Here is a 12,606-nt window from a genome sequence, read left to right on the forward strand (position 1 = left end):
GGAATGCGTTGACCTTCATAACGTTCACAGTGGAATATAAAATGAAGGGCATCCCCTATGCTATTGTTGTCGCACCGGCATTTATTAGTGTTTCTCTTCTTAAAGCGGTAGAGGTAGGCCATAAAATTACCGTGCCCTGTTAAACATTGGGTGGTTTCGGATCTAGGTTTGTAGTAATTAGCCTTGATGCGATTAGTAACAGAGAGAATAAACTGATGGCAAAGTCTCCCCATTGTAGAATTATTCCAATCTTTCTGCCATTCAATTAGTGCCCATTCATTTAAGGAATTTTTCAGTGTTGATTTTGGTAACCTGGTATATGTATCCTGCGTCTTGAGAGTACCAGCCATTTTGGCCAAAGAATCGGCCAGTTCGTTTCCTTTATGTCCTTTATGAGCTGGTATCCAACTGAATTGGATATTGCGGGTAGTGCTGAGATATTTTGCTACTTTAATAACTTCTTTGCTCAGTAGTGTAATGTTTTCAGTTTTTGCCAACACATGAAGGACCACCTTACTGTCAATAAAGAATTTTATGCTACCTTTGTATTTATTTAAGTTATCTTTTATTTGCGTGATTGCTTTGTACGTGACCCATAGTTCAACTTGCGTAATGCTACAATGTTTAGCAAGTTTTAATCTGGCCTGATATATTGTCTTATTGTTGTTGTTTTGAATGCATACACCAGCTCCCACTCTGCACTCTTGCTTAGAACCATCCGTGTACACTATCCACTGAAAGTATCTGTCTGTTTCAGGATTATAATCAAAACTTATTTCGTAGCTGTGCATGTCTGCTGGGTGTAGTTCGAGGCATATATCATTACTAGTTCTATCAATTTCATATTTTTTAATAAAATCAGGTATATTCGAGTAGCTGTTTGGAATCATTTTATTTTTAATACGTTTTTCAATATCCTCCTGTGTATAACTGTGTAGCCAAATATTAGTGCAGAGCCAATTCCAAACCATTTTTCTTGCCATGATATATATTGGCATTAGTCCAGCCAGTACCAGTATTGTATCTGTAGGGGCTGTTCAATAAGCACGAGTAATCTTTATTGCTGCTCTTCTCTATATCGACAGTAATTTTTTGCAAACGTGTGTTGCTAAGTGCATCTTGCCATACTGGGACAGCATATAAAACAGCTGGCTCAATTGCCATCTTATAAATTAATTTGCTGTTTGTAAAGTTTAATCCCCAGTGTTTTTTAACAATCCAATTGAGGAGGTTAGCTCTCTGACTCGTTTTCTTGCTAATTTCATTCATGTGATGGTGCCAACTGAGTTTTGGGTCGAAGAATATTCCAAGGTATTTCAAAACTTTTACCTGTTTAATTCTGTTTTTATCCATACAGAGTTTAAGGGTTTTTTCTAACTGTCCACGTTTATTTTTTCGCGACACACCATTGCTTCACACTTAGCGTAGTTAATTGGGAGCATCTGTTCCTCGCTCCATTGCAGTATTTTGTGAAGTGTTCCATTAGTTTCATCAGTCAATTTATCGCAATTTTTATTTGCTATCATTATAAGCAAAAGCTTGGACCTTTAGATCATTGCAATGGTCAAAATTCATCGATAGTTTATCTAACACCAAATTCCATAGCCCTGGGCCGCTACGGGAGCCCTGAGGGCATCCCCTGTTTATTATTCTCTTTATATGAAAGTAGTTGGAGTGAAACTCAGTGAATCTTTCGTTTAAGCAACTATCTAATAATTTGTTGACACTTCTTGGATTGTTAACATCTTTGAGGTGATTTTTATGACTGGCCATCTTAAGTGATCGAAGGCTTTTTGTAATCGATTGCTATTAATAAAGCATGTTTGTTCTCCTCCCATGCTTTGTATACAAATTCTTTAACGTGCAATGCTGGGTGTATCGTTGATTTGTTCTAAATCTGAATTGATTTTAGTGCATATGACCATTCTTGTACAGGTGTCTGTTGATCCATTTAATAATAAGTCCATCAAGGACTTTTCCCATCACAGGGAGTAGGCTAATTGGCCTGTAATCACCAGGACTAGATGGATTATTGTGCTTTGGGATTAACTTTATATTTATCCAGACTATGTAAGATTCACATTGGTGATTTTGACTTTTTCCCTTTCTCCCCTATCTGTAGCATACCTCAAGGTTCTGTATTAAGCATACTTTTTTTCTCAGCTTATATAGATAAATTACTAATCAATCTACACTCTAAAATAATTGCCTACACCGATGACATTAAGATTTTATCCAATGATCCCTCCTCCCTTCAGGTTATTATCAATTCTCTACACAACCATATCTCTCACATTATTAAATCCCTTGCCATTAGACGTGGCTTTATCTGGCGTTTTTGCAAAAATATTTCTTCAAAGGCTGTACTCAGAACAATTTTCTTTACTAATTTTCAGTCAATAGTCGATTATTGTTTACCCATCTGGGCCATGGCTGCCCCTTATCTGCTTCAAAAACTACATTCTGAATTAGATAAAGTTTATTTTCTGATACACAAATTCTACAATTTACCCTTTACTGATAACCACAATGTGGCAAGAGTTTACCTTGGTCTTCCTAATCTGTCTGATCGCTTAAAATATTTTGATTGCATTCTCTGTTTTAAATACTTCAATGGTTTAATTTCAAATTACTGGTTAGGTCTCCGCATCCCAACTGTAAGAACCCACAATACATCATGCTTCTTCATCCCATATTTTCGCCTTTCTCTCTCACAAAGATCTTTTTTTTTTACCATATAGCATCTCACATACAGCTTGTGGAACCATACCTTTATCGTGATTTTAACTTTTTTAAAAACAAATGTAAATCTATTTTATATAATACATAATGTAACTTTTGTTTTGCTTTGTTGATTAATTTTTATTATGTCTTTTATATTTTGTTATTATTTTATTGGGGATCATTAATTTCTTGTTATCAGGAGGTGGAATACAATCGTCTCTGACGTTTCCAAATGTACTTGATAAATAAATAAATAAATTTCCAGCAAACAATAAGTGATATGACAAGTCACTAAAATCCACTAATGATATATGTGAGTTTTATTTATAAATCAAATTGTTTGACAAAAAAAAAAATGAGGCCTTTCTTTTAATGCAATCCTTGTATGCTATGTATTTATTTTTTAGTTTATAAATGCTAACAGGATTCTACATAAGCCATGTATAATTTGAAAATATTGAAATTCAATGCATTCTGAATATACTTATTCATTCAATTTAGCCTAATGGTAATATGATTCCTTCCATTCCGGCAGAACTGTGCCACACAGTTTTGTCACTCAAGGCAAATCTTGTACCTGGCTCCAATTCAATGTTAATTACAGAAAAAAAAAAAATCTAAAGGTTCAGCTAAATTGTAAATGTCCACTACAAACAAAACGAATGGCCTCACTAAAAATCTTTTGTATCTGGCAAGAAAAGTATTTATGTAAACCATTAGTAAAGTCAGTCATGTTTTGCTGCCATCATTACAAGCTAGGGCTCATGAAAGCATTTGTATAAGCAATGAGTGAGAATGGACCTGCATTTCAGTTATTGTGTAAAAAGTTTCCAAGACTAAGTAATGCAAAGATCAGGCACAGAGTATTCACTGGACCACAAATATGCCAATTCTTCAAAGGTGAGCAATTTGAGTCTATTCATAATCACGATGAGCTTTATGCACAGCAGTCTTTTTAGAAAGTAAGAGGTATGGACAATTACATGGAGCTTACATGCTCGTATGAGAAACTTTGATGTAACATGACACTTAATATGCATTTTCTATACAGTCAAACCTGTTTTTATGTGGGGGATAGGGATCGCATAAAAGAAAATGCATAAAAAAAATCGCGCAAAACTTCACGATTGGCTATAAAAAATAGTTTTCGCAACACAATTAAAAAAATATTTTTTTTTATGCGGTGAATAGGGAGGGACCGCATAAAAAAAGTCTTACGTAGAAAATAACTCGAAACCGTACGAAATAACTAGGAATTGCTTTTTTAACTCCTTGGGCCTTTTTCTGCAACACCTAATGGGGAAAAAATCCTCTAAGAATTTTAATTTTTATATTAATTAATTATTTCCACTTAAATAGGAATCTAACATTAAAAAGTTAAAAATAATCGTTAAATAATGATTTTATTTGTTAAATATAGCTGCAGGAAGTGTTATTTCATTTAACAAGGCCTGAAATTTCACACCTGCAGTCTAAAGCTGGAGGGAAGCTAAGTTACCTCATCTGTTCAAATATAACATAATATTTATGGTTTTTATGCTATTAAAATAAGAGGGGACCGAAATAAACTTATGAGAAAAAAATTTTACTGAATAAAAAATGAAAAAACCTGCTGATGTCATAGAAAACAACCAATAGAGTTTTTAAAAATTTTACAGGAGTCAATTATGTTCCAATTTTGAAATTTTCATATACCGCACAAAAAAAAATCACACAAAACAAATCACACAGAAAAAGACCGCACAAAAACAGGTTTGACTGTACTCATAAATTTCTTCTCTGAACATTATGTTGCCATAAGTGATTTATATGGGAAGAGGTTCCACCAGGAAATTTCTTCTGTGGAGCAGCAATACAAAGGCATGTTTTCATCTGCTTTTTATCACTTGTTTCAATATTAGCAAATTTCTAATGGACCTTGCAAACAGAATCACCAGATGTTTGTACAAGTGACAGGCAAAGAGATACTTGTTTCCTTTCCTTCCTACTATTTGACAGAATAATATATATAAAAGAGAAATGTATGATTTTTCTTGTGAACCAGAACCTATGCAGAATTTTGACCATTGTTTTCATATTCAGTGCCCCAAAATCTATTAGATATACTGTCACTTTTATAAAAAAATGAAAAGTTAACATTTGTTGAGTCGTGTAATTAATTCATGATATAGAAAAATGCAAAATTATATATACATACACACACAATATAACAGATACTAAAATATTTTTGAAGTAATAAAGATATAAAATATTTTTCCCTTTTATTTAAAATAAATTAAATTAACCAAAGTGTAAATTTTACCTGGCATCTGGATTTTCCCTTTTCACTGCACGAATTAATATTAATATTTGGATAAGTTTCGGCACAATGTCTCAATTGAGAATTCCAACTTCCCCATTTCAATAAAACTTCTTTTCTTTCTTCCATAACATCTTCAATCTCTTGCAGATGAGAAAGAAAGTATTTATCTGGAATAAATAATAAATTAATGCAAAATTTAAAAAGTTAAAAAAATATATTAAAGAAACAAATGAACACTTGCCATTCTCTTTCACAATTTCAGTGATAAAAGACGGATCTAGAACCTGGCTAACAAGCGTCTGCAAAAATACTTCGAAATTTTCTCTTAAAGGATGAGTTGCACTATTGTCAATGCTATCCTTTCTATAAATGGTGTTCAATGAATGATAAATATGGTATACCTGTATTAAAATGTAATAAATGTAAATAATATAACTTTAATTTTACCTTACCCATTTATATCATTTTCTATGGCAGTTGAAAGTTTTTCGATTATTACATTATCCTTATTATCCTCAATAACTGAAATGGGAACAGGTGTATACTTTGATTTTGATGAAGGTCTCCATGCTGAATACTATAAATTAAAATTGGAATTTTAACGATAACTATTTGTTTTATAAATATCTAATATATTAATTTAATTTTTTATAGTTAATATTTATTTATATATTTTTGAAGATAATAATCTTTATAGTTAAACAAAATTTTTAATAACTAAATAATGTTGACATTAAGTATATTTTTAAAATAGAGAAGTTGCACATTTTTAAAAAGTAAAATTTTGTTATTTACAAAGAAAAAGGGTCCTCTGACGCTGTGAATCACAAGATGTTTTAATGTGAAAATAAATATAAAGTGAGACAAGAATTTCTTCTCAAACATAAGTGGATAAGATCTGAATGTTGTGACCAATGTTCCCTCTAATTTTTATTGTAGCCGAGCGGAACATGTACTTCCCTGAGCAAAAAAATTTTTGCTGAGCATATATATATAAAATCTTAATTTTTCCTAAAAAATTAAAATAATTAATTATAAAGTAGAGATTAAAATTCATTTTAAAACATACTTCCATACAAAATATTATCTTTTGTCAATGATTTAATGTATTTAATCGAAATATACGTAGCAATAATCATGTTGCAGACAGAGTGAAAAATAAGTAAACAACAATTCAAATAAGTGTGCATGCTCACCTGCGTGGCGCACAAATTCTTGAGTGCGGCAACAATTTGAGCAGTGAGCTGCCACACAGCTGCACAGCTAAGAGAGGACATTGGTTGTAAAATCACATAGTCCACAAACGAGCATCATAATGTTCAACAACATGTACTTTTTATCGTGTGGAAGTGTTGTTACAATAGCAGTTGTCAGTTTTTTTAATATTTAATTATAATATAGCTAATAGATTAAAAATTTTTTAATGGTTTTTATAAATATTATATTCTTCCAATGTGTAAAAATTCCTTCTCAAAGACTCAAAATAAGTTACTTTTTTCAGTATAATGAGAAAAATTGTGTGAGAAAAGTGCAGTATGATCCACTTTCCAATTTAAGTGACTGTTATTAGTATGAAGATCATTTTGATTTAAGTAAAAAAATATAATTTCATTTGAATAAGCAGTTGAAAGTTTGAAGTGATTATTAATTTGTTATTTATATTTAAACAATGATATTAATAAATAAAAATAAGACATATTATCAGGATAAAGGATAATCAAATCTTATAGTAACTTAGTGTATATAAAGATATTTTAGGGAGTAACAAATTTAAAAATAAATAATTTGTAGAGTTTAGGAGGATAATTAAGATAAATAAGTCTGCTAGTATTTGAATTTTTTGAAAATCTTTCCACTCTGTAGTACTAAGAGGGCACCTTTTTTCCAGTCCATTGTAGGTTTGGTTGGTGTTGAGAAACGACACATATCCGGAAAAAACTGCCCACAAAAATTTCCAGAAAGTTACCCACCCAAATTTGTTCCCAGGTTTCCCGGAGAAATAGGCTAACATCTTAACTACTTTATCTGTCACTATTATTTAATTTTTAACAATAATAAGAAGAAACTGTTATTTTTATAGGAGCAGTTCACCAATTAATACAATAACTAACAAATGTAAACTACGTATATCATCACAAATATGTCAGGACGTTGAAGCTTAAATATGTGAAGAAAATGAAATGACTTAATAACTTCAGAAAAAGGTTTTAGCAAACAATTGAAACTCGTCTCCATAGTTTACGAATTTTTTAAATAAATAATTTGTAATTCATATAAATGTGTAAAGCATGAAAAACAATTAATAACAACATTTAATCAATATATAAAACACGAAACATCTATCGCTTTAGTAGCAAGACTAAGAGAATGAACTGTATGATTTGATATCTCGATAGGAGTATAATTTAATATCACATGCCTAAATCATTGTTTTTCATACTTTTAAGGTTGGTTTTTAAAATAATTTTACAGTTTTTTTTAAATATTTATTCACCGTAAGCATTTTATGCGCTTTGAGAAAAAAACTTACATTACGAAAATTAAAATTTTACGCAACTTCCCTATTCTTTATAGAAAAGTATACATACTGAAGAAGTGTTGTTATATAATGTTTTTCCATCTTTCTTAAATGTTTCAAATCTTTGTAAAATAGATTTGCTTTCAATTCTCCAGATTGGAGGGTATGCTTTCTTGAGATCACTAAATAAAGTTATATAGTCTCCAATCTGAAATAAATTTATTTTTATTTTATTAATATATAAATTTTAAAAAATTTATTGATTAAAAAAATTATATTTCTAAGTGCGTACCCTAAAACGTCCTTTGAGCAATTTTTCTTTTTTGTTTTTTCTCTGTTTTGAATGTTTTTCTTTCTTTTTAAATGATATTTCACAGTCTGTAGCAAGTGTTTTCTGGACATTTTTCAACTCTTGTTTAGTAATTATGGTATATTTTGAGAAAGATAATTTTTGTTTCATTTCTTCTTCTTTAGCTTCCGATATGGATGTTAGGCTTGATATCTAAAAAATAATTATATCAATTTTATATTTTTGATTTCAAATTATTACGAATAAAAATATTTTCAAATCTTTACAAATTCTTATTATCTATACTTATCCAAATATAAAGTATACAAGCAATTATGTATTGTGACATCATCACAATGTTCTCAATTTTAGTAGTGTCTTTTCCCTGTACATCCTACATGTTATTCCTGTCCTTGCCAGTCATCCATAAATAATTTTTGAATTAAATAATTGAAATAATGTAACTTCTGGTACAAACCAGAAGTTCATATATATATTTAACTGGAGTCTCCTCGCTCCTAAGCTTCCACCATCTGGTCTCAACTTTCATCTATCTAACTCTGTTTTCGAGATTAAGGAATGACAGACAGACAACAGATGAATGCAGTGTGAATTCATAGGTCTACAGTTTTTGAAAATTGCAGCCCAATTACACCATGGTGGCCAAACCATGGCTTGTGAGCAACATGTGACTCTTCCAGACTCTTATTGTGGCTCCATATGTTTATACAATTTCTTTTTATAAACTTGGTATATAATATTTTTGTAAATTTTCTGACTATTACATAGTTTAATATACTCAAGGATTGTAAGCATAACTCACAGCTTAATCTTGAACAAGCAACTGAAAGCTTAGAGTATATTCATAAAGTCGAAGGAGTTAAATAATTATTTTACACAGTCATCTGTCATAAAGTATCATTAAGTAAAAGTGATATTTACTGTAGAACAGTGAAAACTACAGTATTTAAACTATAAACTATATATAAATATATGATGAGACTTGACTGTTGGTGCGATGTCCAATCTAAGTATTTAGTATACCTAACATGATGGAACTCTCCAATAGGTAGTGTAATAGAGGATGCAGCTCTCATGTATTTCTGATAGGCAGTGCATGACTCCTACAGTGAAAAGGTTTGGCCACCTCTGATATATTACAATATTATATACATAAATAATTTGTTGAAATTTTGGACAGAATTTGTAATGAATCTATATTTTTTTATTAATTAGTAAGAGAAAAACAAATACCAGAAAATTAAAAAAATATTTTCGATTTTAAAACACCAATACTTGTTTCACATTAAAAAATTTGAAGCATGTTGGCAGAGTTATATCATTTATTCAGATGAAGAAATAATTGAAATACAGCATTTCACAAACCGAATAGAATAAAATTTATAAGTTTTCGTGATAGTTCATACATTAATGTTAAATGCATTTTGACTGACCCTCTTCAGCTACAGAATTAAAAATATTAAGAAAATGTGACTTAATTGTGTTTCTTAATTAACTTCTCTCTAACAATTTTCTATAAATTTTTGCTACTTTAGCTCCTCCTTTCGCTAAAATTTAATAATACATCATCAACAAAAGTCACTTTAGACAATATATAATTTTTATATTCATCACATCTTACAGCAAATGTTCTAACACTGTGTTGTTAAAATTTAGCCTAGAATCATTTCATAAATCCAAATACAACGTAAATTTAATTGGTAAAAATTATAGTTCTTGGAGTTTGTCAGGGTTTTGTAAATATTTTAAATTTGTCACATGACTTTCTTTTTTCTCTTCTTCATAAAATTTTCCTATGGAAATTTAAAGCATCCCATATTATGCTTTCAACCATAGTCTTTTCTTATATTTTCATTTGGAGCCACAATCATCATCAAAGTTATCAAAATTAAAAAAAGAAAAAGATTTTGTAACAAAAGCATTAAGATTGTTATATTTATTCCAATAATACTCCAAGTCCAAAGTTTGCACTGCACTATACTGCTATATTCTGTTTCCTACCACAGTAGCCCCTCATTTCAGACACGTAGAAACACAAACCAAATAAGCAATATATCAGATGGTGTGCATAACCAACATATCTATCCATTACTGGCTAAAGCATTTTTATATTTGGAAGACCAAAAAATAACACAATATATCCAAATGAGTGATATAATGAGGGGCTACTGCAGAGAAACACTTCTATCCACCCATTACAGAATGAGTTTTAATTATTAAAAAATGAATTAAAAAAAGTAAATTATAATTTTCTGTAATTATTTAAAGAGACAGAGACAGAAAAAGTATAGGCTTTTATGCATAATAAAAATAAACAAGTCTTATTTTTGTATTATTCATGTTTGAATAATTTCGTGTCAAATGAATAGTTATTACTACTAATGTCATACCAATACCTTTAAATGCAGTATGATTTTAATTATTCTTTAAAGTTTTCAGTTGTTTTTAACGACCTTCTTCAAGAAAGAAAAATACATTCTAAATATAGAAGAATGCCATCGGTATGAAAGTTATTAATTTAATTTGAAAGTCAATGCAAGAGAACATAATTTCACAATTTCTATATTTTTCTTCCTTGAAGAAAGTCGTTAAAAAAAAAACCAAAGATGTTAAAGTATAATTAAAATTATGCTGCATTTAAAGGTATTGTCATAACATTATTAGTATTAATGAGAGTGCAGTTTTTGAAGCAGTGGAATATTTATTAATTATTTATGTTTTAAAATTCCAGTAAAAGATTTGAAAGTAATTTTTGCATAATAAATTTGAGAACGATTAAACAGATCTCGATTTTTCAGAATCCTATTGATTATAAGGCACCACACATGATTAAATTGCAGCCAAAGAAGCGGAATAAAGATTGTTATATAATGAATAGAGCTTCAAGATTTTAATTTCTAAATAAAAATAATAAATGAAAAAAAAAGAGCCCTCAAAGAACCTGAAAGAAAAGAAAATATCCTGCTTCTCTAATGATAATTTTATGAACCCTAAATCCTTTGTTTGACTTTCTGCAATAGAAGAAGAAAAATAAATCTTACCAAATAATTTTCAAGTTTTCACTTTATTAATAAATATTTAACACTACAAATTATTTTTATTAGGAAAAAAGAGTAAAGAGATTACTACAGAAGAATATGATATTCTTAATGCAATATTCCACTTCAATAAATACAAAAATATATTGCCTTTCTGCTATGATTAAATTTTAATTATATATAAGCTTAAATTGTACAGTGTTATGTAATATAAATATTTTGGCACTTACTGGTGTGTGTGTGTTTGTGTGTTTGAAAAGTAAGGAATTAAGAAAATAATATATATACTTACCTCTGGTTGATGTTTATCACAGACTTTATCTTCGTCTTCAATTGTTTTGTTTCCTAGAAAAAATGAATAATTCTTTAAGATATTTTTATTATTTTTAACTATAATTACTATACATCTTAAAAGATTTTCTCTCAACATATAGCTCTAAAAATAACGGGGTTAGTTTCAGTTTTAGAACTATGTAGTGTATATTGAAAAGCATTAAATAAATTAAATACACAGAAAGATACTGTTCTATTTTAAGTCACACGAAAGTTTTGAACAGTTACTGAAAATTTAGAAAATATTTGGAAATGTTAATATGTTCATGTTTGAAAACATTCCATTGAATTTTTAAGCATTTATCTGAAGATGAGTCAAATTACACTCAAAAATGTTTAATACATTTAAATAAAAAAATATGTATAATCAATTAGCGATTTTATATATGAGTAAGAACACTATGAATAATTTGACACGAGACAGTAAAAAACATCATGTTTCAATGCCACTTCTCTGGTTTTGTTTTATTGTTTATTTCAGCATTGAACAACCTTTCTTGGTGATGGCTACAAGTACAGGTACTCCTCACTTTACGACTTATCTGCTTAACCACCACTCACACTTATGACCAATCCAGTTTCGACCTGCAATTCGGGGAATCCCCTTTCTCAGCTTGAGTGTCGGTCAGTGGCTAATGGTGACATGCGCACTAAGCATACTATAATAGTCTTTTTATGAATAAATTTGGAGTTTGTTGCATAATTTGTATAATTTTACAATGATCCTATATTCCCGGCACAAGCTCCTCACTTATCGACCAATTCACTTAACGACGTAGCCGTCGGAACGGAACTCGATCGTAAAGTGAGGAGTACCAGTAAAGTTCATAAGCTTTTGGTAGGCCGCATAGTTTTTTCAGAGTTGCAGTTAAAAGTCTTTCAAGTATCAACATACACCAGTTATGGAATATATTGGTACACCATAGATACTAAAATAATAAATACTAATGATACGGAAACTAGTTACATGTAGTTTATTTTCATTTTTTCGCTGGTCAAGTTTAGTTTGAATGTTCTTCATCATAAATATCTGCTTACACCAATCAAAACTTTTGACAATCCAGTAAATAATTTAATGTAAATTTGACAAATGTTTTTGATCTTAAACAGGATCTGCTTCAGATCAATAACATTCTAAATTGGAATGCACAGAACTAATTTAGAATGTTGTTGATCTGAAGCAGATCTTGTTTAAGATCAAAAATGTTTGTCGAATTTACATTAAATTACTTACTGAATTGTCAAAGGTTGATTGGTATACTTAGTTAACGATCCAGTTATCGGAAAGAAGTTAATTTCATAAATATCTGCTTAATTAAGATTCTGTTATGACACAAGAGAGACAACAAAAAGATAAAATTACATTGCCAAAACCCCAGGG

At 29.8% G+C, this 12,606-nt stretch overlaps 1 protein-coding gene across 3 annotated transcripts in view; it reads right to left on the reverse strand.

Annotated features, from left to right (window-relative positions):
• Window positions 1–12,606, reverse strand: part of LOC136988099 (glutamine and serine-rich protein 1-like) — a 48,322-nt gene that overhangs the window by 7,046 nt on the left and 28,670 nt on the right. For 2 of the 3 annotated variants that reach the window (XM_067285914.1, XM_067285924.1), the window contains exons 4-9: window positions 11,185–11,237; window positions 7,837–8,046; window positions 7,615–7,752; window positions 5,479–5,603; window positions 5,268–5,389; window positions 5,027–5,193 (exon numbers count right to left, since the gene is read on the reverse strand). In XM_067285914.1, coding sequence (XP_067142015.1) covers window positions 5,027–5,193; window positions 5,268–5,389; window positions 5,479–5,603; window positions 7,615–7,752; window positions 7,837–8,046; window positions 11,185–11,237 — 815 coding nt within the window. The remainder of the gene's footprint in view (window positions 1–5,026; window positions 5,194–5,267; window positions 5,390–5,478; window positions 5,604–7,614; window positions 7,753–7,836; window positions 8,047–11,184; window positions 11,238–12,606) is intronic. The other variant, XM_067285932.1, reaches the window with a different exon arrangement.

The sequence above is a fragment of the Centruroides vittatus genome, unplaced genomic scaffold, assembly GCF_030686945.1.
Source record: "Centruroides vittatus isolate TY-2023 unplaced genomic scaffold, ASM3068694v2 contig_1246, whole genome shotgun sequence".
Lineage (NCBI taxonomy): Eukaryota > Metazoa > Arthropoda > Arachnida > Scorpiones > Buthidae > Centruroides > Centruroides vittatus.